Below are 26,385 nucleotides of genomic sequence, written 5' to 3' on the forward strand. Positions count from 1 at the left end.
GTGATGGTGGCAGACCCTGGGAAGCTTTCTTTCTCTGGGCGGGGAGAAAGCCCGTTTCGCGCCACTGCTGCCAGCCCTTCGGCGATTGAGGCAGGCGGCAAACCAAGAAGGTGGCTGGGGCTGGGTGGGGAGGAGGACTACTGGCCCCCCTCGCAGTGTGCATATATAGTCCAGCCCTCCATAAAGTCTGAGGGACAGTGGACCGGCCCCCTACAGAAAAGGTTTGCTGACCCCTGCTTTAGTAACTATCACCAGCCCAGTCTTGTGGAATACTCTGCCAATAGATTCAGCAGGCACCTGTCATTTCAACTTTTGAACACCTGTTGAAAACTTTTCTATTCTGTCAAGCTGAAATAGACGATTATGAATATATCTTTCCATAATACATAGTTGATTTCTAATTTTTATATTTTTAATGGTCTTTTTGTATATACTGTTGTAAACCACTGATATTTTTCACAACCACCAGATATGCTAGCTGGGGTTGATGGAATCTGGAGACCAATGAGATCTGAAGGGCCACAGGCTCACCAGCCCGACATATGCAATCAATAATCCTTTCTAAACATCAACAAGAACATAAATCATTCCATTCAGTTCTTGATATGTTCTTGATATGTTCAAATCTTGCTGTCTAAAGTGAACAAAGCATAGTAAACAAACCATTTATACTTACTGAGTTACTGAAGATTAACTCAACTAAGTACGACTAAGAAGCAAGAAAAAAACCCAGTGAACTAAACAAATAAATCACACACAAACACTTACTTTTCTTGAAAACTGAAAGTTAGCATAGTGCAAGGGAAGCCTGTTCCCATCAGCCCAAGTCAGCACAGCCAATGGTCAAAGATGTTGGGAGCTGTAATCCAACATCTGGAGACACTTTGTTGGCTACTCCCCATGTAAGAGTTAATATGTAGTTTCCTGAACCATTTGTTAATATTAGGAAATCATGTAAAATTGTAAGCCAAAGACTGCGAAATCAGCACAAACTATTCTTTTACTCACCAGCTGGATTGCTATCATTAAGACTGTCTTCAGAGTGAATGTTCTATCACAAAGGTCAAATAAGTCCTCCAAACTTGGACCAAGGAGCTCAAGTACCATGGCATTGTACTTTCCACACGGCCCATAGTAAAACACCTGGGGGAAGCCTTCAACTGAAAGTATACAAAACATACTTTTGGAATACATCCAGATGGTTGCAGTAGCATCATTACTATTGTATGAAAACTACCAAAGCCAGCAGATTTTACTTATGCCAGTCAAATTCTGTCACAAAAATGGTTCTGAAATTTATCTATCAATTGTTCTCCCCACCACACCACATGAAACCCTTTCAATTAATTTGTGAAGAGGTGGTGGTGGTTGTGTGTTGCTTTTTTGTAGAGCTGGTGTGCACTAGGACAGTAATAATCACAATCCATCAAACTTTACAGCTGGTATTTAAGAGCTACTTGGATGGGTGCAACGGTTTCTTCATGCTGACCAGGATATTTTACCCTTTTTTTATTTAAGCAAACCATATGACGTCACAAAACTGTTTTTCAAACTCCCCCACAAATTCACTTTCAGAAATGGCTCACAGAGCATGGGAAGATGCTATCTGAGACATCAAAAGTTTAAAGCTCCCTTGGGCATACAGAACTGACTGATCCTAACTAGTACAGTCATATCTTGGTTCTCGAACAGAATGCGTTCCAGGAGTCCGTTCGACTTCCAGAACTGTTTGAAAACCAAGACGTTTTCAATCAGAAGCCGTGGAAGCCACATTGGATGTTCGGCTTCTGAAAAACATTTGAAAACCAGAACACTCCCGGTTTCATTTGGGAGCCGAAACATATGAGTTCTGGGGTATTACAGAACCAAGGTACAACTATCTCTGTTACAAGAACAAAAGAGTCATGCTGGATCAGACCAAAGCCCAACTATTCCAGCATCCTGTATCCCACAGTGGTTTATCAGATGCCTGCTGGAAGCCCACTTGTCCTCAGGACATGAGGACAATAGTACCATATTTTTCACTCTATAGGATGCACTGGCCTATAGGACGCACCGCACCATAGGAGGGGGAGAACAGGGGAGGGGGATTTTTTCTTGTTCTCCCCCTCTAAAACAAGGTGTGTTCAAGGTGCATTCACTCAAAGCCTCCGGAGCGCAGTGGGAGTTCCTGCTGCGCTCTGGAGGCTTCAGGCGGCTACCATCCCCAAGCTAGAACAGCGAGACGGTTCTGGCTTCGGGGACAGCCTTTCTAGCCTCTGCGGGGCAGCGGGGTGAAGGCACCTCGCTGCCCTGCAGAGGCTTTGCGCGCAGCCATCCCCAAGCTAGAACAGCGATACCGAGCGCTCCGCAGCACTCCGTCTCCCTGTTCTGGCTTTGGGCTTAGCTGCGCAGCCTGCATTTGCTCTACAGGACGCACACACATTTCCCCTTAATTTTTGGAGGGGGAAAAGTGCGTCCTATAGAGCGGAAAATACGGTACTTGCTCACTGTTGTTTCTCAGTGACTGGTATTCAGAGACAAGCTCTCTCTAATCCTGGAGGGAGAACATAGTCATGGTTAACAGCGGTTGGCTGATACCTTATCCTCCAAGAATTTATCTAGCCCATTTCAAATCGACCCAAGTTCTGTTTCATGGACCAATTCTCAGCCATAAAATACTATCCCCAAGCAAAGCTTCCAGACAATGGGTTTCCAGTCCTGGAAGTCAATGCCACACGTAAATTTAGTATCTACTGCTCTGTTCTTTGGCTGGGCTGTGAAGATCAAGTAGCATTTTCTTTATTTTGATGCCTACCCTACCCTACATAACAGACATCTTATGTCTTCAAAGAGCATGCCTGGTCAAACAAAGGAATTTATGCAGCAAGATGCAGTGGCGTCCATTGGCTTAGATGGCTTTAAAAAGAGGGCTGGGCAAACTCATGAAGCATAGCACTATCGATGGCTACTAGTCATAGTGGCTCTATGCTACCCTCCAGGATCAGAGGCAGTATAATATCCTGCTTCTAGGAAGCCATCTGGTTGACCACATTTGGAAACCAGGTGTTGGACTAGAGATGTTCTGATCCAGCAGAACTGTTCTGGGTGTATCGTGTATCACACATGTGTTATGGCAGTCACATCTGTTTTCCAGTATACCAGCTACAACCCTTAAGTCAGATCTATTATACGTGCCTTCTACATATATTTTCTCAAAGTTACCTACTAACAGAAAAAAAGAGTTCCCTTTATGCTTGGGATACAAAGGTAAACAAATCTTGAGGACTGTGGTAGTGCATCAAAATTGCAATTGTCAGATCAGCCAAGGACAAACAGTGGTCTCCAGGAATGATATTAATGGGGTTTCAAATACCGTATTTTTTGCTCTATAAGACTCACTTTTTCCCTCCTAAAAAGTAAGGGGAAATGTTTGTGCATCTTATGGAGCGAATACAGGCTGCGCAGCTATCCCAGAAGCCAGAACAGCAAGAGCGATCACTGCTTTTGCTGCGCAGCGATCCCTCTTGCTGTTCTGGCTTCTGGAATTCAGAATATATTTTTTTTCTTGTTTTCCTTCTTCAAAAAATAGGTGTGTCTTATGGTCTGGTGCGTCTTATAGAGCGAAAAATACGGTACATCAACTACAAGTTAAATACTCTCCTTTTATTATCATTTCTAGCGATGAGATTACTTACCTGTGCAGCCAATGTGTTTATAAAACCTATACTCTAAATGCAGCTGTGGGGCACGAGATTTTAATGGCTCCTACAAAAACAGAATGAAAAAATAGTCAAATTAAATGGAACTCTATGGCAGCCTTAGCATCTCTCAAACTTGGAAAACCACCTAGGACCAGGATTTAATTTGACTGGCTTTGAAGAACTGCTATTAAATCCTTGCCCTTTGAATTTCCAACACAAAATATCAGGTGTGAATTCATGAGAGGCCAACTTCAATGTAGGCAAAAACTGAAGATAAGCAGCTACATGGTCACATTGTCAGATAGGAAGGAGCCTAATATTAAGCATCTGTCAAAGAACTTAACTTGGGTCATTAATCTGAATTACATACATGATATTTCATATATGTATGTATGTATGTATGTATGTTACCTGCCTTAAAATCTGCGGATGAAGGGAAGGATATAAGTTAAATAAATAAATAAGTTAGAAAGAAGTGGCCATTCACTAAAAAATATTATTAAGATACATGGCAGGTTAATAACAAAACAGCTTTCCAAATCTCTTTATGGAAGCATTTCATGAATGTGTTTACAACAGGGAAAACAAAAAAAATTCCTTCCAGTAGCACCTTAAAGACCAACTAAGTTAGTTCTTGGTATGAGCTTTCGTGTGCATGCACACTTCTTCAGATACACTGAAGAAGTATCTGAAGAAGTGTGCATGCACACGAAAGCTCATACCAAGAACTAACTTAGTTGGTCTTTAAGGTGCTACTGGAAGGAATTTTTTTTGTTTTGACTATGGCAGACCAACACAGCTACCTATCTGTATTTACAACAGGGAAGTGTTCTACCAAGAGTTTAAAAGACAACAGTTTACAGAGATGTCCAGGAAAACATAGTCTAGATCAACGGAAGAATAATCTAAACTCCTAATTTGCTTAACACTCAGAATTTCAGAGATGTTTAAAAACTGCACATTACTCACCAGTTTGATTGCTACGTATTCATTTGTATAAAGATTTTTGCCTGCAATGGAAACAGAGACACAATAAACATCACAATGGTGACAGGTAAGTCAGTATTGCTAGTTTTTCAGGTTTCCAGAATGAAAAGAGGTTTACTCCAGATATTAGGGCTACAAGTACCATCAGCCCCAGTCAACACAGCTGTGCTGGCTGGCACTGATGACAGTTGTAGTCCAAAACATCTGATCTGCTGTATAACTGCATCAATTAAATCTGACTACAGTCGTATTTTGGAAGTCAAATGGAATCCGTTCCAGAAATCCGTTCAACTTCCAAAATGTTTGAAAACCAAACTGCGGCTCCTGCAGCCAATCAGAAGCCGGAGAAGCCCCATCGGACATTCGGCTTCCAAAAATAGTTCACAAACTGGGACACTCACTTCTGGGTTTGTGACGTTTGGGAGCCAAAACATTTGGGAACTAAGCTGTTCAAAAACCAAAGGTGTGACTGTATGTTATTATGAGTACATTTTTAATGTGCAAAAATGAATTCTATTCAATATTAGAGGGGATAATGTGTAAGTCACCTATTCTTTATCACCCATTGTTTTAGAACTTAAATTCTTCAAAGTTTTAATGTTTCTTTTATATACATTTAATAATACAAAACTATTCAGAGAAAAGTATGAACAAGAATGTCCCTATGTAGGGGGGGAGGGAACCAAAGAAAATTGTTTGAAATGTATTTTTTTAAAGAAAACTGAGCCTAAACAAACTTAAACAAACCCAAGTTTCACGTAAGCACAAAGGTCTTGAAATTGTCAGCTAGATTGCCTACTTCATTTATATACTATTGCTAAAGTTTAAAGTGTATGCATGGTAGTCAATTGAAATATAATTTATATCCAACTTTTATATGAACTACCTCGTGCTTATACTTTTCTTCAGAAGCATAACTGAAATCTGAGTTTAAATAAAATTCCTCATTCTTTTGAGGCTCAAATAAAATCACGATAAATGAAACCCTAGTGAGGTTTATTTTACTCCCCAGCTAAAACTTGCTGTAAAGTCTTTCCCAAGTAGTGTATCAGCTACAGAGTAAACACAAAGTCCAACCTCTTTGGGGTGAGGGGAGAAAGGTGAAGAAAGAGCATTCATGTTACGAGGAAGCAACAGTCAAAATTAGGAGCTGCCTACCTGCCCTTCAGTGTTTGGGGCAGGAGAAAAATTAAGGGTCCTGGACAGGGGAGGAAAATATAGGCATGTGTCTTGAATTCAGAATTTAAGATTTGAGTTGACTGAACAAGCAAACCACTGATTAGATTTGCATATGGGTAAAAGTATATCAGAAGAAGCACAATTCATTTATTTTTAGATGATGTGCATGTGTCATAGCAGAAACCTTAGCATTTCTTTTATGTGTGAGAAAACAGAGAATGTATGGGATTATGGTTGGACAAACCTGAATAGCTAAACTGCCTCATTAGCATTGAGAATTTCATTTTTTTTAATAAAATATTTATTAAAATTTTTAAATACAAATGCAAAAATAATAAACAATATAACATATATCATAACATAGTTTCATAACTTCTTTGGACTCCCTCACGTCTCCCGCTCCCACTTACATCAGTATAGATTTTTACCAGCAATTTATCATCTTGTTTGCGTTCTTATGTCCCGCTCTTTTAAGTATAATATAATAAATCTCCAAAAGTTTTATATTTTCCTCAATCTCACTTATCATCCTAATTCCATCTAATTTAGTGGTGCTCAATTATTTATGATCTAGCATCCTTCTTAACATTCAACCAAATTACAATATTTTTGTAAATAAATCTTAAATTTCTTCCAGTCTTCTTCAACCTTCTCCTCTCCCAGGTCTCGGATTCTGCCGGTCATCTCAGCCAGTTCCATGTAGTCTATCAGTTGCATCTGCCATTCTTCCAGTGTGGGTAGATCTTGAGTCTTCCAATGCTTAGCGATGAGTATCCTTGCTGCCGTTGTTGCATATAGGAAAAAAGTTCTGTCCTTCTTTATCACCCTCTGGCCGACAATACCCAGGAGGAAGGCCTCTGGTTTCTTATGGAAGGTATACTTAAATACCTTTTTCAACTCATTATATATCATTTCCCAGAAAGCCTTCACTCTAGGGCACGTCCACCAGAGGTGAAAGAAAGTTCCTTCATTTCCTTTACATTTCCAGCATTTGTTATCAGACAAATGGTATATTTTGGCAAGTTTAACTGGGGTCATGTACCATCTATATATCATTTTCATTACATTTTCCTTCAAAGCATTACATGCAGTTCAACCCAGTGGTCCACAACCTTTCCCAGTCCTCAAACATAATATTATGCCCAATATCCTGTGCCCACTTTATCATAGCCGATTTAACCATTTCATCTTGTGTATTCCATTTTAACAGCAAGTTATACATTCTTGAAAGTACCTTAGTCTTAGGTTCTAACAGTTCTGTTTCCAATTTCGATTTCTCCACCTGGAATCCTAACTTTTTGTCATTTTTAAAAACTTCTTTAATCTGAGCGTAATGTAACCAGTCTCGCACTTTATCCTTCATTTTCTCCAAACTCTGCAATTTCCAGTTGTCTCCATCTTTTTCTAGTATTTCCCAATATTTTGGCCATTTGGCCTCCATATTGGGTCTTTTTCAGGCCTTAGCTTCCAGAGGTGAAAGCCAAGCACTGAGAATTTCAGAGAAGTGTGGATGAAATAGTATTTGCATGCATTATAGCTACCTAAGATGTTTTATATGGTGAGTAGCATGTGCTGTTGGTGTGGACAGGGGAAGGATGACTTTGTCCTTAGCTGGTGGTTTTACCCAGAAGCAAGAAAGTTTAGGAATAATATTGTACACACGGATCCCGCTATCAAAACACTTGTTATCTGAAATCTCGGTTATCTGAACACAAAGAATTATACGCAAACTTCACTACATAAGGCTGGCTCAGATATCCTAACAACTGGAGTTTGCCTACCTTCTTACTTGTTTGTGTTTTGCTGGTTGGAGGAGGCAATTTTAGGCAGAAACCATGTGGGGGAGGGGGAGGGGGAGGGAGAGAGATCAGACAAATCAGTTTTTCCTTTGTTTTCCTTTAGCTGATTTGCTGCTGCAGTTCCAGGCAGAGTGGAGGGAGGTAGCATGGGTTAGAAATGTTCCCATAGGAAATAATGGATATCATCATCTCATTTTAAGAAACAGCATTCTGCAGCAACCAGTTAAACCAGTACAAACTGGTGGGTATTATACTGGGCTTTAATTATTTTATCTGCTCTAAAAAATAAAAACAAAATAATTGCTTGTTTATGTGGGAAAATTTCATTTAGCAGTATTATGGAACAGAAAATTATATACTGTACTGTAGAATTCTGAAAAACAGCCGCTCAAGAAAGAACTGCATTAAGCATTATTTATAAATTTATATAAGCTTCATCATTTTCTGTATATATGGAAATTACTCAGCTAAACCAAGTTATGTATAGTAAAAAATAGCATATTAAAACTTCCTGAGCAGAAAAGGGGGGGGGGGAGAAAGATGTCACCCAAGTAAAGAAGTGTTATTTATAACTTTCATATGAAACAATATGAAAAACATATGTTTTGAATGAGGTATGTATATACTGCAGCAAAAACTACCTTAGAAAGGGCATCCCCCTTACGCAGGCGAGAGGGAAATGCCTTTCCCAAGGTGACACCTGCTATCTGAAGTTTTGACATGTACTGTACATTAATTGCACAATTAGGGACACCTTTTTAGCTGATCAAAAGATTTTAACTAAATAGTGTAGCCCTGTTTACAACCTGTGAAAGTTATATGCTCTTACCTAGCCTGAGCTCTCCGAAATTTCCACTGCCTATCTTCTTGCCAACTCTGAAATTGGGCCCAACCATAAGAACACCAGAGGCTGAAGTGGAACTTGATGCTCGGGAACTGTGTGAACTTCTTGCTGGATTTCCTTTTCCGGTTCGCCTTTCATCTTTCTCCCTAGTAAGATGGTCCATGATCTTAAAATAAAAATATCTCCCAGTGAGCAGGATTTGGACTTTGCACTTATTCTTGAAGAGAGAAATATATATCCAGAAGAATCATTGGGTCAAACTATAAAATCATTTGGAGATCTTTTGGCACCATATCCAGGTTATTCGTGTTCTTCCACCGAACATTCGATGGGCAACTCCAGAGTCCTCCACAAGGTAGGGGAGAATCTTATATAACCTACAACAGAAAAAAGGGCAATTGTAAGATCAAAATCCTATTTATAAAAGAACAAGCTGTTCACTAAAATAGAATTCAATGATAGCTATTTTGGAATCAGCATTTTCATCAGGTTGCCAGTGTCAGTGTAACCATTTGTTGTTTCTCACTGTGGAAAATATAAACTTGAATAGAGATGGACACTACCCATAGCCATTCCCAGCTATGGAAACGGCAGTTTTCCTCCATTCCAAAAGTCTCACACTTTTCAATCTAAGATATTAGAAGAATATCTTAGCTTTATATCAGGTAACAAAGAAGTGGATCTGGCTACACTTATGAACAATGTTCATGAGTCTAGATGTACAGAACAAAGGGACAAATAACGCTTGACAGAAATAACGCCCAAGAACACAAATGCATTTGTACATCATACAAATCACACAATTTGTCAGCTAATGCTTTGGGTAAAGTAAGGGTAGCCAGAGTTTAATTTTTAGGTTTATTATATGCAAGGCTTTTGCATTTCTGCATTATAAATACAATTTCAACATTATATTTTACAAAATTAAGATTACGAATTTTAACCATTATATGTGCTATGTAGAATTCTACAAGGCAATCTCAGTCAAACCCCAGAGTTCTCTTAAAGTTTGTTAAATCTGTCTTAATGCAGAAGTGGTTACTGCTAAGTTTTGTAGCATTTTAAATAGTATTTAAAACAAAGTAAGTATAAATACAATTTAAAATGTTACAAAACATAGCAGCAATTGCTTCTGCATTAAAACAGATTTAAAAGACTTTAAATTCTATATTGTAAGTAGCCCTAGAAGTTTTCAAACTGAAGATGGGGTATGAAATGTTGAACATAAAGTTGGTTTCAAAAGCAGACATGATAAAATTCTTCAACCTAATGCTGATTATATTAAGCATTGTCACAGCTTCAGTTTTTAAATGTTAGAAGGAAAGTCAATTTTACTCACACACACACACACTCCAACACTTTTAAATGCCTTATTCATCAAACTGGCATAAGAGAGGCAATACTTCTTTGCCTAACAGTGTACCCTTCACACTTAGCCCCACTAATCATGAAACAAATTTAAAGTCTTTCATTACCGATGGTTACTTGCCCAATCCCCAGCCAAGAACACAAAAGCTAAGTCCTCAGATTCTGGAGACATCACAGACCCAAAACATAATGTCTATTACTGCCAGCTCTAGAGATAGTTGTAAACATTCTCGGTAAATGTATCTCACTAAGAAATAGTTCATATCCATGTACTTTTAAATTTTTCAGCCACATATGAAGTTCTCTGTATCACTATTGCCTAACATTTAAGAATTGTTGTCTGCTTGATATAAAATACTTCCTTTGAGGGAGATTTATAACAGAAAAGTAAAAAAATTAATTAAAATAGTTCCTTAATAGGCTGGGATACTTTTATCTTTAGACTGACCAATTATACTTGCACTTTGACATTAATATGCACATTCAAAGAAAGACAGAGCCTTGTTGACTTAATTTGAATACACCATAGGAATCAGACTTCATTGAAGTTGTGCAGCTTATTTCATATAAGTCAATTTATAAAACAAAACATTAGAAATGACAAGGTTTTATCTTCCTAGGGGCCTGATAACAGCCTATTACCATGAGTTTGGATTGCTTCCCTATTATAAAATTCCCTAATCCTTCTTGTGTATTAAAGCTGTACATTCAGTTTGACTCAAATTACTCTGATTGCATTAACTTGTATTCCTAATTATATGTACTTTTCTGCTCATCACAGCGCCTCTTCTGTAATACAGTCCTGAAGATTGTCAGAAACTTTTAAGATACAAATAAACTGAGGCTGAATAATAAAGACAAGACAACCTAGTGTCCATGCACTAAACTAACATTACCGTATGGGAACAGTTCTGCTCTAAAACATAATCTCAAAGAATAGCCATATCCAAATGCATTTTTAAAAAATGAAATAGAAATAGTTACTAATATTGTATTCTGTTATCCTAACTTTTTACTTGTCATATTCTGCTGTTTGACAACCCTAGAATGTATTTTCAGAGCTCCTGAAACCTTTACTTAGTTCAGTAACTCTTTAACTTGCTTAAAAACAGGTAGAGATGGGGGGTTTTAAGTCTGGTACCTGACATTTTCACTAAAGGATAAACTATGTTATATGAACAAAAGAAACTGTCATATACCAAGTCCGAATATTGGTCCATCTTGCCTAGCCTTGTCTGCTCTGACCAACAGTTTTCCCCAGCTCTACTACCCAAAAGCTAAAAACTGATACTGAACCAAAGAACTGATTCATGCAAAGCATTTAGACTTCCAACAGCGGGACGGGGGGGAAAGAACTGGGGGAGAACCCATATGAACCATTTTCTCTTTTAGAATAAATAATTTGTGAAATGCTTTTTTAATAAAGAGTTTTAAAGTATTGTTTTAACAGTACTTTATTCAATCAAAAATAATGTAATACCTTTGTAACACTCTAACAATATTAGGCAATTACCATTCTCAGCATCGGATTTAGGGAAGTTTAGACAGTTCCCCCCAAAAAGGTGCCGAGCCGAAGGGGTGCATAACAATAACAACAACAACAACAACAACAACTTATATTTACACGAGTACCTACTCAAACTTGCTTAAAGGTAAAGGGACCCCTGACCATTAGGTCCAGTTGTGACAGACTCTGGGGTTGCGGTGCTCATCTCGCTTTATTGGCCAAGGGAGCTGGCGTACAGCTTCCAGGTCATGTGGCCAGCATGACAAAGTCGCTTCTGGCGAACCAGAGCAGCGCACGGAAACGCCGTTTAACTTCCCGCCGGAGCGGTATCTATTTATCTACTTGCACTTTGACGTGCTTTCGAACTGCTAGGTTGGCAGGAGCAGGGACCGAGCAACGGGAGCTCACCCCATCACGGGAATTCAGACCGCCGAACTTCTGATCGGCAAGTCCTAGGCTCTGTGGTTTAACCCTTGCTTAGGGCACCATATTACCAAAGCCAGCCTCTGACTCTGTACACTGCAGACATGTATAACTCGAAGCTATTTCTGTTAAGATGAGAAAGCCTACTGTTTTCCCCACAAGAAAATTCCACATCTGTTGAGGGAACAGCACTTTTGCTAGAACAAATTTCCATATACATTCATTCCAATTAATAGATTTTTGTACACAGCCACTAGATATGTCACTGCACATGAGAATCTCCTCACGCTCACCCACTAAAAGATAGTAGTTGTTGCTCGGCAAGGCAGTGATGGGGACAGCAGCTCAGATAACTTAAGATGCCTCCACAAGTTCAAAATATGCAAGACAAACTAGCTTAAAATATTGGTTAATGGCCATTCAAGCTCACCAATCAGTTGGCATTTTACTGTCCAGTCCATATGTGGATATTGCACCATACAAAGTGTAAGGTGGCTTTGTGATCTCATTTGGATGGAACTGAGAGGCCACTGCCAGTCAGAGTAGACAATACTTCACAAGATGGATCAACTGTCTGACCTGGTATAAGGCGGCTTCCTATGTAAATTATGTATACCCGGCTGCAAAAGCAAAAGATGAAAAGCCCAAGTAGAAAATACAAAAGAAACAGAATTCCAATTTGCTTCATTTCTGTCTAGGAAAAAGGTAATGTCAGATGTAGTACTGTAATGCAGATATGTTTGAAAAACTGTATGATCTGATTTTGTGAAAATTTAAGGCAGTATCTAATTTTCCGTATTTTTTTTAATGGCTGCTATAATAGGCTATTTTTCTAACTACTATCCTCTTAGACTCCCCATTAACCTAATTATTTTGACATACCTGGCTCAGAAAGGATAGGTACAATAGCATTTTGTCGTTTAACCCAAGAAAAATCTTTATGTTCCAAGTTACATGTCTTCTGTAAAACCCAATTGGCCGGTTGATGTTGAGAAGCTGCATCACCCTAGAATGTGAGAGACTCATAGAACTTAGGTGGCTGTGATAACATAATGCTGTTCAAGTGTTATTCAGCGAGTATAATCACAACCGTTAGGAAGGCAAGGAGTCCTCACGTTGAATAATATTTTGCCGTTTAAATATATAGTAATAATCAAAAAGTCACGTGTATTATTTTGAAGTCATGTGTATTACACTTAGAATTTACTGAGCACTTTAAAAACTATGGGTTGTATCCAGCTAAGTTCTACCCTGAGTAGACACACTGAAATTAATATCTCTATATTAGTCACATCCATTAATTTTAGTAGTGAGCATGACTAAAATTGGATACAATTCTATTATGCACAGCACTGACTCTGTCCAACAAGATTTATAAATCAATACTGTACATACTGGAATTATTCTCTTTCTGCAAGTTCTTTAGCACTTAAAAGAGCTATGTGAAGGAAGAATAACCCTAATATTTCATATGTCTACTTTGTGTATATGACCAACCAACCAACAGCTCCTCTTTCTGGTCTGTAGAAACAGATATCTTTCTGCTCATATTCAGGCATGAAAAGACAGAACACAAAACTATTAATGTTTAGCCCAGAATAAAACAGTTTAATCACTTGGTGTCAAGAATGAATGAGAAGTATGTCTACTGGGCCTGGAGAGGTATTTGGAGCCATGCTTTATCTATAGCTGCATTAAAAGCTGGGACCAGAGCAATATTCCAAAAGTTTCAGCAATGACAAGCAAGTCTTCACCAGAGGTACTCAATACCGTGTTAGAAACTCAGATATGTAAGCTATTCACTAAATGGCTCCTTAAACCTAGACTATGGGCGCAACAACAGAATGTCTAGTCACCACCGGGGGGGGGGGGGAGATTGTGTATATTGTCAATGTTAATATATTTTACAATTCAGTCACACATTTTAACAATTACGGTAATCTTTTTTTCAAAACAAGTGAACTAATATACAATTCACATCAATGACTCATTTTTAATATCACATTTTTCATGGCAATTATTAACGGACCACCAGAAACATTAATGGGGGTTAGCCTCAGCAGTAGTGGACAATCATAAGTCATTTGAACAATTAATATTTATAAATACCGGTATGTACATAGATACTCTTAACCAAATATATTAAGTCGCAGGTTCATCAAGTACTGCAGTCACAGTTAAATATGTTTGTTATATCAGAATTCTTGGAAGAACAGGCCTAACCGCAGAATCCTAAACATTTCAACACAGAAATAGATGCTACTGAATTCAAAAGAGCCTGCTCTCAGGCAAATGGGATTGGGATCACAACCTAATTCATAATTTTTCAGCAGTACCTCTATAATAGCATGTTTATGAATACTCCATTCGCAAGATAACGTGTTTTGCAGGACTGCTTGTACAACTGAGTCTTCAGAATCTTGTTACCTAAAAGGTTTTGGGTACTTGGGATGCCACATTTCTTGTGGCATGTAAGCTCAGAGACCAGGGACGGTGGTGGCTGTTGTCCAGTGGACTCCCAAGGAGAGAGGAGAGAAGAGGAGGCCGAGGGAACACTTCACAAGGGAGGGTGTTCAAAAAGAGGTGAGGGGCTGCCCACAGGCAACAGGGGAGCTGCAGAAAGAATGGTTGGTCAAGGGAGCAGTGGACTCAGAAAGGTTGAAAACCGCTGGTGTACATGATCAACATCCAGCTCAATTGTCTACCAGCTTGCACTGCTCAGATTAGAACTCTAACACATATGTTACTATTATTATAGTTGTTGTTTTTGTTGCTGTGGTAATTTTCAGCAAAGTTCCATGATTCCTACTGGGGCAAAACCCTAGCATGTGCAAGCTTGACTCAACAACAGATGGCAACATTCTTTCTTTAGAATTTAGGCAGCAACCCTATGGAAAACTTCACACATATATTTTAAAATCAACTAAGACTGCCATCCTCAGTCCATTTATCTGTAAATAAGCTTCAATGAATTCAATGGGATTAGCTTGAGTAGGCATGTATAGGATTGCATTGTAAATTTATCTATACTGGGGAGGTAAAATAATTGGGAGCTGAGTCCTGTGGAATGGAGTACGATGAAATACTTCCACCTTTTCCTCTCTGTATCCATACTGAATGAACTCTGATTTCAGTAAGCAGCACTGTATAGTGCTAAAGTTAGGGGGCTAAGTGGCACTGGTACACTCAAAATATAAAACAATAATTATCATAAGTCTTTCTTTTTCAGCAAATAACAAATGTATCATGGCAGGAGCTTTCATGGACCACTGTTCAATCCAGATGCATGAAGTTTTTATCCCAGGTTGTAAGTAAATGTGCGTGGCATGATATATTTGTTTACAGACATATACACATGTTAGGTAGGTGGAGTGTAAACAGTGAGATTAAATGGAAAAACTAAAACCAGATTTTCCACATTTCATTTCCCTCTGATTTCACTGTTTACAATAAGCACCTGATAAATTTTGGGGTAATACTAATATTAACAGTCTTCCAACATTTATAACAGGCCTCTGTCTCCTCAGAAGTAATCCTCTCTGGGCTCTAGAGGACTTACTCTCAAGGACTGAAGTCTTATTTTACTAATCCTGAGGGAAAGAAGAAACATTACAACTTCTATAATGAAAGGAGAGTCAAGCCCAAATTCTTAAAGAAGGAAAGTAGCCAATGGAGGTGGCAGGAACAGAAGCTTGCATAATCTCCCCTCTTTCTTCCAAATGTCCTCACCAGCTGCTACTTCTGACAACAGAACAAGGGGGCAACAAAATATATTATTTGGGGGACAAGTTGGTGATGGTAACCCACCTTCCCCTTCCATGTTGTCCTCTGCTCAGTTTTCAAAAATTAATTTGATAAACGCACTCACTGACATGATCTTTCTGATGTTTGGCGGCACTTCATCTTCAAGTCCACCAAGCCTACCCCTCTCTCTCAACTCACAAACCTTTCAGGCAAAGCAATAAAAATATTATAAAAGCAAGCTATAGCCTGCCACACTCACACTCTTAATGTAGCTCCTCTGCTCTCTGAATGAATAAAAGATAAAGATTGGGAAATGCTGTAAACTGGATTGGTTGGAGGCATTGATTGGGACCACCCTTTCTCTACGGTATATTGCTCTGTCCTGAAGGCCTGCTGAATGTTGGGAGGGAGGGTTAATAGAGGGGTGCTCCATCCCATTGCCCTCCCTCAGGTTTTTCTGTGTATGAAGGAAAGAGCTGACATGGGGGGAATTGTCCCCACCACAGCAAACAGGGGTGAGACCTAGCAACACATCATATAGCGATTGTTCAATGGATGCATGCATGCTGAGGCTTGTAGCTGCCTGGCCTTCAGAGGAAGACTGAAAATGGAGTCCAGAGAGACTGAGAGAGTAATTTGGTGAAGGCCGGGTGGGGGCAAAGAGTGGAGCTCTGATGGGGGCAATCATCATAATCTAAAGTGAAATCCCCCTTGAGAGATGGATTAATGTGTGTTGCAGGGAGAATAACAGAGACTGGGTTCTTCTGGCTTTAAGAGTTCTGGAATTATTGGGAGAGCAATGCTCCACTTGTGCAAACTCACCGTCATCCCCAACACTCTAAACTAGAAGAACAAAGCAGAAGCAGAGCTTAGAATTTGACTGGGGTTTGGAGTCTTGCTCTGAAAATGAACAAGCCAAGATGAGTTCCACTTCTCTGGACAGGCAAGAAAATGCCGTGACCTAAATTTACCAACCCACCATATACAGTGGTACCTTGGGTTAAGAACTTAATTTGTTCTGAAGGTCCGTTCTTAACCTGAAACTGTTCTTAACCTGAGGTACCACTTTAGCTAATGGGGCCTCCCACTGCTGCCACACCACCACCGCCCAATCTCTGTTCTCATCCTGAAGCAAAGTTCTTAACCTGAGGTACTATTTCTGGGTTAGAGAAGTCGGTAACCTGAAGCATCTGTAACCTGAAGCATCTGTAACCCGAGGTACCACTGTATATCAATGTCTATAAACATTTTGAATAAATCTGCATAGTTTAGCCACTTATTTGTAGTTCAGTCAACAGCTAAAAGTGGTTACCATGGATGCAGTTCACAGTTGTACCCACGCATCAGTGCTGAGAAACTGAACAAGTAGGTGGCTACAGGATATCTGAACCCTGATAGCACAAAGAGGCTGGATTTTTTCTGCAGCAATAAGTTCTACTGCACCCATAAATCATAGGTTAGAATAAATTATCTTAATATTTATGCTCTCTCCAGGTTACATAAGTTTCCCAGTAATGACAAGCAGCGTAATAGCAAATGCCACACAGACGTTCTACCATGGCAGGCATCATTGCTCAGTCATTTTGTGTTTATAAAGCACCTACAATAAGCTGTACAATAATAACTAGGTAAAATGGTAACCAAGACCTTGCCCACCTATTTATCATAAAAGTGTTCAGAAGACAGCACCAAATGAAGCTTTCTGTTTTTTAACATGAAACAAAAGCTTCAACTATTTTAACTAGTCTTAGACCCCACATACGGAAACCTAATACATACTCATCTGTACTGTAATCCAAACCAAGGCTATTAACATATCTAAAAGCACGCCTAACAGAAATGTTACACAGCCTCTAGATTGAGTTCAAAGCATTTCCCTGGGTTATCCATTCCAATGAATAATAATAATAATAATTTATTTGTACCCTGTCGATCTGACTGGGTTGCTCCAGCCACTCTGGGAGGCTTCCAAAGTATATCAAAACATAATAAAACATTTAAAAGCTTCCCTTTACATAATAATAACAATAATTTATTATTATGAGCAGATGACCACCTTGAAAGGAGGCTCCCACTGCAGTTCCCTAACATTTTCTCGATCTGCATGTGGGTTGGTAGCTGTTCAAGGTACAGCTGAGTTTACATTTGCAAGGTCTGTGCCATAAACAGCTTTATAAAAACAAACACAGTCACTTTGAACTAATCCCAGAAGTTAATACGGAACCAATGTAATGCTGCAACACTGGTAGGACCAATTTCCTCTTCCCAGTATCAGTTAGGTAGGGCAGGATGCAGCATTTTGCACCAGGTGTTCCAAACCACGCACAGGCAAACTCAGCCCTCCAGATGTTTTGGGACTACAACTTCCATCATCCCTAGCTAACACGATTAGTGGTCAGGGGTGATGGGAATCCCAAAACATCTGGAGGGCCGAGTTTGCCTATGCCTGTTCCAAACCATTTTCAATAGTAACTCCACGTTAACAACAATGTAGCAGTCAATCCTATAAATTGCACAATGAATAAAGACTATTGCAAACAAAATGTCACAAAGATAAGAAAGATTCAAGATTCAGTACAGTGGTACCTCGGGTTACATACACTTCAGGTTACATACGCTTCAAGTTACAGACTCCGCTAACCCAAAAATATTACCTCGGGTTAAGAACTTTGCTTCAGGATGAGAACAGAAATCATGCTCCGGCGGTGTATTGGCAGCAGGAGGCCCCATTAGCTAAAGTGGTGCTTCAGGTTAAGAACAGTTTCAGGTTAAGAACGGACCTCTGGAACAAATTAAGCACTTAACCCGAGGTACCACTATACAAAGAAACCTCTACGTGGCACATACCCTGCACACACACCCCAACACCTCTGTCACTGCTGGATTCACTTTCACTATCCCCTCAAAAATAGCTACCAGGCATTAGTTTAGAACTGGCACCACTATTCTAACTTGTACTTTAAAAATGACAAATTGAACTTAAGTGAGTTATTGAATGATCCTGAATTCTAAATCGCCAGTGCCTCTATATAGATACTGAACAACAAAATCACCTTTCTGAAATGTGCTGGATTCTATTAAAGACAACTAATTTAAGTATAAATATCTGTCATTTTCAGCTACCAGGTGTATACTGCAGGCAGAAGTTTGGAAGTTTGCAAATCACATGGGAAGAACGCCCTTATTGCACAAGTAGAGCAGGTAAGTCTAAGTGACATCAATCCCATAAATGAGCATGGCTCCAGTAATTTATGAACCTAACATGTTTGATAAATCAACACTAGTACCACACACTGCTAAAAGAATTTAGTCACATTCCAGTAGAGCGGTACCTTGGTTTGCAACCGCTTTGGTTTACAACCGTTTTCTATTACAACCACGTCAAACCCGGAAGTGTGTGTCCCTTTTTTTGGATTACAACCAATTTTTTGGAGGGAGGCCCCATTGCCGAAAACATGCCTTGGGTTACAACCTGTTTTGGTTTACAACCAGACCTCCAGAACGAATTATGGTTGTAAACCAAGGTACCACTGTAATATCAATGATGCTAACTCCTAGATCTGTACTTAAATGTCAGGCTACCAGAATAAAAATTGCTAAAATTTTATTTTTGCTTGTGTCTGTGAAATTTGCTCTATTTCTGAATCATGCAGCCTTCAGTTTTAATAACAATTTTTTAAAAAATCTATTCTACAGCTTTCTAACAGGAAGACAGTGACCATTTTAGGAGCACCCAATGTTTGTAGCTGCTCACGCACACATTGCATCAAACCCGGAAGTGACCCAAAAACATTACAAAAAGAGGTGGAACAGGTTGGGGCGTTTGCAGGCTTTTTCAATGGTGTTTCAAATATACACAATGTGTGGTGCCTTGGAACGAAACCCTGCATAAATTGGGAGTTTTCTGTAGCTGCAGAGTGACAGGTCACCCACGGTAGTGGAGATCGAAACATCTTCTGGTAATATACTTCATATACCACATATAAGATTCACTCAGGTCCTAACAAAGAATTAAACAAACTTGCTGCTCCCCCCCCCCGAAATAAACAAGTTGTATTTTATAAATAATGTAGTGCAGAAGCATATGCAGGCATTCCATCTGCACTACAATAAGACAGCCAAACTTTAAGCATGACTTGAGAGACTGATTTAACAAGACCTAGTTTCAAGTAACTATGTTTAAGATTACCTCTGGTTTTCAGCTGCATATTTTTAACAAACACAGAGTACACTAGTATAATTTTGGCACATATCTTGGCATCCTTGGACACCATATGAATCTTGCACACATGGTAGTATCAACTGGACAAACACCAAATAAACTATTTTTAAAAAAATTACAAGCTAATACAATCCGAACAGCAAATTATTTTTCTTCATACAAACAATCCTCTTTCAGCCCCACAACTAGTAAAATGCAGAAACAAGGCATATTAAGAAGCACAGCAACAGATCAACATTAGTTTAAATCTCCACATAAAGGGTAATAACAATAAACTGCTGCATTTTGTCTATGGAATCATCAAGGCTTAGAGAAGAAAAATAATATGCTCAACAGGCCCATAGCAGAAAGAAAGCAGAAAAACTTCCAAGTTCCTTTAATGGAGTCACATCCTTACTCTTCCTAAATTGTTTAGCTTGGCTTCCTACACAGAGGAGCAAAAGGCTGCATGCTCCGGATATGAAGGATATGAAGTATCCAACACCCACAGAGCATTTCAAAATTGCCAGAAACTTGACTCATAAACACTATGGGTGTGACCCCCAACAGGTTTAAAGAAAAAAAGACAAACCATGTTTTCCACACCATGTGCAGCTAGCCAGTGGAAGTGTGTTTCACGGGATTTGTGCGTCACAACCCTGTATCAGAAGTATCCTTTTAAAAAAGACTGACAACCAAACATGATTTCCTAATCTTTGGCAGCATTATTTTGTATGGTGCTCCTTAATTTACCAATACCGCCCCAATATGACCAAATCTTGTAGACAAAAGGCTGACCTAGACAGACCATTGGCCTGAACCCCTAATAGCAATTTGGTCTCCTTTGACGGTAGGAAGCATCATAGCAGCAGCACTATTGTCTTCTCCAAAGGCAGAGCTGGTGGGAGGGCAAAACCTGGAAGCTAGGAAACTAGGCTTTCTCACACACACGCGCGCGAACTTTTTGATCAAATACCCCTTAGGAGCCAGTCCTTCGTGGTGAGCAGCAGCTCAGCATTTTGCTAGAGTACATCGAGTTAAGGCAAATACAATAATCACCATTATTATTCTGAAAACAGGTTGCAGCGGAAAAACAACACACACACAAAGAACCCTGGAAACACCTGCGCAAAAGCTCCTGCATGGCTGAAAAGGCTCCGTTCTTCAGCATGGAGGGAAAAGGCGAAACTCTGCTCCAGGCATCCCCCCCCCAAAAAAAACGGGGCACACGCAGCCTCCACTTTGGGCAACCTCAGCGTATGCGCTTCACGCCAGGCGCGCCAAGTGTTATCAGGTAGGCGAGGCCTGGGCAAGTCAGAACATGCCTGAGCCGAGGGAGCGCCCCCCTCCCCAAATCCCCCCTTCCTCTCGCCCTGCCTCGCAACGGCAGGCCCCGTCGACCGCCGTTAATGGCACAGAGAGACGCCCCCCGCGCCGCCCTCCTCGGAGGTAAAGCAGCAGCCTGAGGCGCCTCTGCGCTGAGGGAAAAGTCAACGCCGCAAACGAGCGCTATAGACCGCCGGTACCCGCCCTGACCTCCTACCGTCCTGAGGAAAGGCCGCTTCTCCCGGGGTAGGGGGTGGGGGTAGGGGGGGCGCGGGAGGGGGCGCGTACCCCGAGCCACTGCCCCCTCCTTCGTCGAAGCACTCTCAGGAGGGGGGGGGAGAGCGGGACACCCCGGAAGCTCTTGCTGCGGGCTCACGCCCTACGCCCAGCCAGCGCCCTATCGGAGGGAAGCCAGCCGGCCCGAGGCGCCGTCACAAAAACTGCTTCCGGGTCGCGGGCTCCGCGGACGCGCCTTAGCAACCGCGTTCGGTTACCAAGCGGAAGCTGGAGGGGATTTTATGGTGAGAGGGGGGTCACGTGACTCAGAGGGGGAGGAGTTGCCGCCGCCCTGCCCCCCGCGGAGCAGCCGCTGATTGTGAGGATGTGGAGACACGTGGATTAAAAGGAACCGGAGGGGTGAAGGCGACGCATTCGTTCCAGAGAAGTAGCCAAGTTAATGTTTCCAACAAAAGGTTGGCTGGAAGCAGAACTGCTATGTCTACTCTAGTGCAAGCCCCCATTCAGTTCAGATCCCTGGCCTGCTCCTGGGAAAGTAGGCATAGGGTTGCAGCCAATAATAATAATAATACATTTTATTTATACCCGCCCTTCCCAGCCAAGGCCAGGCTCAGGGCGGCTAACAAGCAATAATAAAAACAGGTTGAATGAATACAACTTAAAAACAAGCTTAAAACACATTTAAACATTAAAATGCAGCCTCATCGCAGCAGGAGAAAAAAGAAAGAGGGGGAGGGAATCAAATTGACTCCAAGCCAAAGGCCAGGCGGAACAACTCTGTCTTACAGGCCCTGCGGAAAGAAATCAGATCCTGCAGGGCCCTGGTCTCATGAGACAGAGCGTTCCACCAGGCCGGTGGCTCTAGTTGAGGCTAATCTAACTTCCTTACGGCCCGGGACCACTAGGGTGTTGCTATTTATGGACCTTAAGGTCCTCCCTGGGGCATACCAGGAGAGGCGGTCCCGTAGGTACGAGGGTCCTAGGCTGTGAAGGGCTTTAAAGGTCAAAAGCAGCACCTTAAATATGACCCTGTACTCCACCAGTGCAGCTGGAAAAGCACTGGGTGAATATGCTTCCATGGCAGAGACTCCATGAGGAGCCTCGCTGCAGCATTCTGCACCTGCTGGAGTTTCTGGGACAGCTTCAAGGGCAGCCCCGCGTAGAGCGAATTACAGTAGTCAAGCCTGGAGGTGACCATTGCATGGATCACTGTGGCCAGGGCGGTGTGGGAAAGGTAAGGGACCAACTGCTTGAAGCTCCCCCGCCTGCGTGCTTCATCACCTTTGTCATTCCTTCCCAATCTTCCCCTTCCTCATTGAAGGCAATGCCAGCTGCCCTCTTGAACAGACTTGAAGAGTTGGAAGGGACCCGCTGCCATGCAGGAAACTCAGCTAAAGCACCCATGACAGAGGGCCGCCCAGCTCCGCTTAAAAACTTTAAGCAGAGTTCATTCACAACCTCCCAAGGGGGACTGTCCCACTTAGCTGTGGATTTATCTCTGACTCTTCTTTCTGCTTGAAGATCAGAAGAATCTTTATTTGCATCAGTCACTAGCCGTAGCCAATGCTTTTTTCTGGGGGGGATGCATACCCCTAAACATTCTGTGAACCAAATTTGGCCTCATTGAGTGGCAGTATTTCAATATGTGTAGAAGAATGAGAGTACCCCTAAACATTTTTTTAGGGAGGGAAAAGCACTGGCCGCAGCAATAAGATAAAACATACTGAAGATAGAAATAAAAACCTTAACTATACAAAATACATTTTGGAGGCTTACATCAATAATCAAATCATTTTATTACTTATTACACTTATTTACCACCTTTTTTTCCAGAGAGCTCAAAGTAGTATATTTTCCTCCCCAGCTCATCCTCACGAGCCTGTGAGGTAGGTTGGGGTGGTGACTGGCAGAAGGTCACCCTGTGAGTTTCATGGCTGAGTGGGGATTCAAACCTTGGTCTCCCAGGTCATGGTCCAACACACTAACAATTTCAATACACTGGCTCTCAAAAATACATTCTCTGTCCCTTTGGCAAAGGCCCCGCGGTCACTGCTCATTTCTCACCTAGTGTGAGCTGTTCTTTTCTATCTTCTATCCCCCATGCCTATCCAGCTTTCTGCTGCCATAATCAGGGGCGCCGACTTATAAAAAATATTGGGGGGCCCATACTGGGGTCCTGCCCTGGGAAGTTTTCTAAGATCCGCTCCCGGCCCGTTGCTGCTGCTGCCACCCGCCTCGTGGCCCCCTCGCCAGCTGAGGGAGGGAGAGAGACCGAGAAGGAGAGAGATGCGTGGTGGGCAAGGCAAGTGCCCGCCGCGCCTCGCCTCCCACCGCCCCTCGTGCCGGCCGCCCCCTCCCCTCCCTTCCCCGCCCGCACTCGCTCGCTCGCCCTCCTCACCCCAGCTCTTGGCCGTTCGCCCCAGGAACTCGCCGCTGTTGGGGTTGTAGATGAACCTCCGCCACTCGGCCATAGACTGGCTGAAGGGCTTCTCCTCCTCCTTGGCCATAGCGAGAGAGAGAGAGAGAGAGAGAGAGAGAGAGAGAGGGAGGCTGGAAAGAGAGAGGGAGCTCGGCGGTTCGCGGGCGGCGGTTTTTCCCCTGCCGAAACAACAGCGGCTCCTCAGAACCGCTAAGTAACTCTCCCTCAGGCGCCCGGCGGGAGAGCAGAAGAGAGGAAAAGGAAAGAGGGGCTGGGCCAGTCGCACGCACCGAGCAAAACTACTCGCGCCGCCTCTTTTACTACCGTAATAATTATTTGTTTTAACTCATTACTGAATGTATTTTAAAAGGTAACTATCATCAAACAAGGAAAATAAAAAATACCAACATAATTTTGTGATTTTACAAAGCATAATATAACTACCGTATTTTTCGCTCTATAACACGCACCTGACCATAACACGCACATCGTTTTTAGAGGAGGAAAACAAGGGGAAAAAACATTCTGAATGAAACAGTGGATGTATCATTTTTGTGCTTCATGCTGTGGCCACAGACATGTGATCTGATGGTGAATTTGGGGTGACCCAATGCAAAAATCCTGAGGATCCATGTGGATCCATGTTTTGTAACCACGTTTTTGCACCATTGCAGCCCCAGGCAACAGTGGGTGCGTGATTTTGGGGGGGCAGGCTGTAGCCATGGACATGCTATGTGCTCTGATGGTGAATTTGGGCTGACCCAATGCAAAGATCCTGAGGATCCATGTGGATCCATGTTTTGTAACCACGTTTTTGCACCATTGCAGCCCCAGGCAACAGTGGGTGCGTGATTTTTGGGGGGCAGGCTGTAGCCATGGACATGCTATGTGCTCTGATGGTGAATTTGGGCTGACCCAATGCAAAGATCCTGAGGATCCATGTGGATCCATGTTTTGTAACCACGTTTTTGCACCACTGCAGCCCCAGGCAACAGTGGGTGCGTGATTTTGGGGGGGCAGGCTGTAGCCATGGACATGCTATGTGCTCTGATGGTGAATTTGGGCTGACCCAATGCAAAGATCCTGAGGATCCATGTGGATCCATGTTTTGTAACCACGTTTTTGCACCATTGCAGCCCCAGGGAACAGTGGGTGCGTGATTTTGGGGGGGCAGGCTGTAGCCATGGACATGCTATGTGCTCTGATGGGGAATTTGGGCTGACCCAATGCAAAGATTCTGAGGATCCATGTGGATCCATGCTTTTTAACCACATTTTTGCACCATTGCAGCCCCAGGCAACAGTGGGTGCGTGATTTTTGGGGGGCAGGCTGTAGCCATGGACATGCTATGTGATCTGATGGGGAATTTGGGCTGACCCAATGCAAAGATCCTGAGGATCCATGTGGATCCATGCTTTTTAACCACATTTTAAGTGGGGAGGGAAGGAAAAACACAGAAGGGACACGGAGCAGGAGAGGGGTGTGCAGAGAAGCAGCTGGCTAAGAATGCAGGAGAGGGGTATAACAGGAGGAGGGAGGAAAGGAAGGCAAAAGTTTTCCCTCACCTACCCACCCAAGTCAGCCAGCTCGTGCGCTCTCTCTCGCTCTCCCTCCTGCACGGAGCACAGAGACACACTCTGCTTTCCCTCTGCCTGGAGGGGAGGGGCTTTCCCTGCTCTTTGTTCCGTTTGAGCAAACACAGCAAGGAAACAGAGCAGGGTGGGCAGTAAGACCCTGAGGCAGAATGCCGGAAAAATACGGTAATAATTTTCTTAAATTATTGGGGGGCGGAGCCCCCCCAAACGAATTTTTGAGGGGGCTCGGGCCCCCTCAGGCCCCATGGAGTCGGCGCCTATGGCCATAATCAATCATGACACCCCTGCTTAGATCCCTACACTGGTTCTCCTCTCCCTCCTGCTTCAAGGTGCATCACAGCCAACCTAAGCCATCTATCTATCTATCTATCTATCTATCTATCTATCTATCTATCTATTGTTGTAAATAAAAACTGACCTTTTCCCTTATCGGGTATCCAAGAGCCCATATAGAGTCCTTACATAGGTTCCCTATTGGTAGGAGAGAATAACAGAGGCCAACCAGAGAATATTGAGAAGCAAAGCAGCTAGTAAGCTTGATCTTTATTGATCTGTTGCAACAGGGTGCTCCCCTCACCTGCAGGAGAGAGGAGGGACCCAGAAAAAGGGAGCGCAAGGCCTTATAAAGACTTTTGAAATTGCCACCCTGTAGATCAAGACCACCTCCAGAAACATCATACATACATCACAGAAGGGGTGTAACCTAAGACCACCCCCAAGATACATCATAACTACATCACAGAAAAGGCAGTCTAAAACAGAAATTTGAATATTGTTTTTCTCCTGTTGTTGTTTATCTCCTGTCTGGCAGGTTACTTGATTGGATTGCCTGGGGAGCCTGGCCATTCTTTTGTAGTGATAAATACTTAGTTCCTGGGACAGGTCACAGGCTCACACCCTATTCATATCTTAAATGTGTCCTTAAGACAGGATTTGTGAGGAAAGAGGCAATGGGGAGGTTTCCCACTTTCACCTTGCAGAGAAAACATTTGGTCAGTTTGGTCAAAATGGTTCCAGGTCGGTCTTCCTGTGTTGATCTACGTACGTGCGGTTATGAACATTACCATACATCT

General features: G+C 42.0%; 1 protein-coding gene and 2 long non-coding RNA genes across 21 annotated transcripts in view; 2 read left to right on the top strand and 1 right to left on the bottom strand.

Annotated features, from left to right (window-relative positions):
* CSNK1G1 (casein kinase 1 gamma 1) overlaps positions 1-21,509 on the bottom strand; it is a 54,344-nt gene extending 32,835 nt beyond the window's left edge. For 6 of the 15 annotated variants that reach the window (XM_083712787.1, XM_083712777.1, XM_083712778.1 and 3 more), the window contains exons 1-5: positions 12,673-12,796; positions 8,478-8,869; positions 4,653-4,693; positions 3,678-3,747; positions 1,009-1,160 (exon numbers count right to left, since the gene is read on the bottom strand). In XM_083712787.1, coding sequence (XP_083568913.1) covers positions 1,009-1,160; positions 3,678-3,747; positions 4,653-4,693; positions 8,478-8,655 — 441 coding nt within the window. In that variant the 5' untranslated portion in view covers positions 8,656-8,869; positions 12,673-12,796. The other 9 variants (XM_083712790.1, XM_083712783.1, XM_083712789.1 and 6 more) reach the window with 8 other exon arrangements.
* LOC310831800 overlaps positions 1-26,385 on the top strand; it is a 389,087-nt gene that overhangs the window by 32,833 nt on the left and 329,869 nt on the right. Inside the window, exon 2 of the long non-coding RNA XR_014557965.1 lies at positions 7,193-7,367. This is a non-coding gene — a long non-coding RNA (uncharacterized lncRNA). The remainder of the gene's footprint in view (positions 1-7,192; positions 7,368-26,385) is intronic.
* On the top strand, positions 14,132-19,416 carry LOC310831808. Of its 5 annotated transcripts, XR_014557973.1 has the most exons (4): positions 14,132-15,097; positions 15,302-15,465; positions 18,654-18,735; positions 19,231-19,416. It is a non-coding gene; the product is annotated as an uncharacterized lncRNA (long non-coding RNA). The 5 variants fall into 5 exon arrangements; XR_014557972.1 differs by lacking the exon at positions 15,302-15,465 and having other exon boundaries at positions 14,132-15,107; XR_014557974.1 differs by lacking the exon at positions 15,302-15,465.

The sequence above is a fragment of the Podarcis gaigeae genome (assembly GCF_964106915.1).
Source record: "Podarcis gaigeae genome assembly, chromosome: 14".
In the NCBI taxonomy this organism is placed as follows: domain Eukaryota; kingdom Metazoa; phylum Chordata; class Lepidosauria; order Squamata; family Lacertidae; genus Podarcis; species Podarcis gaigeae.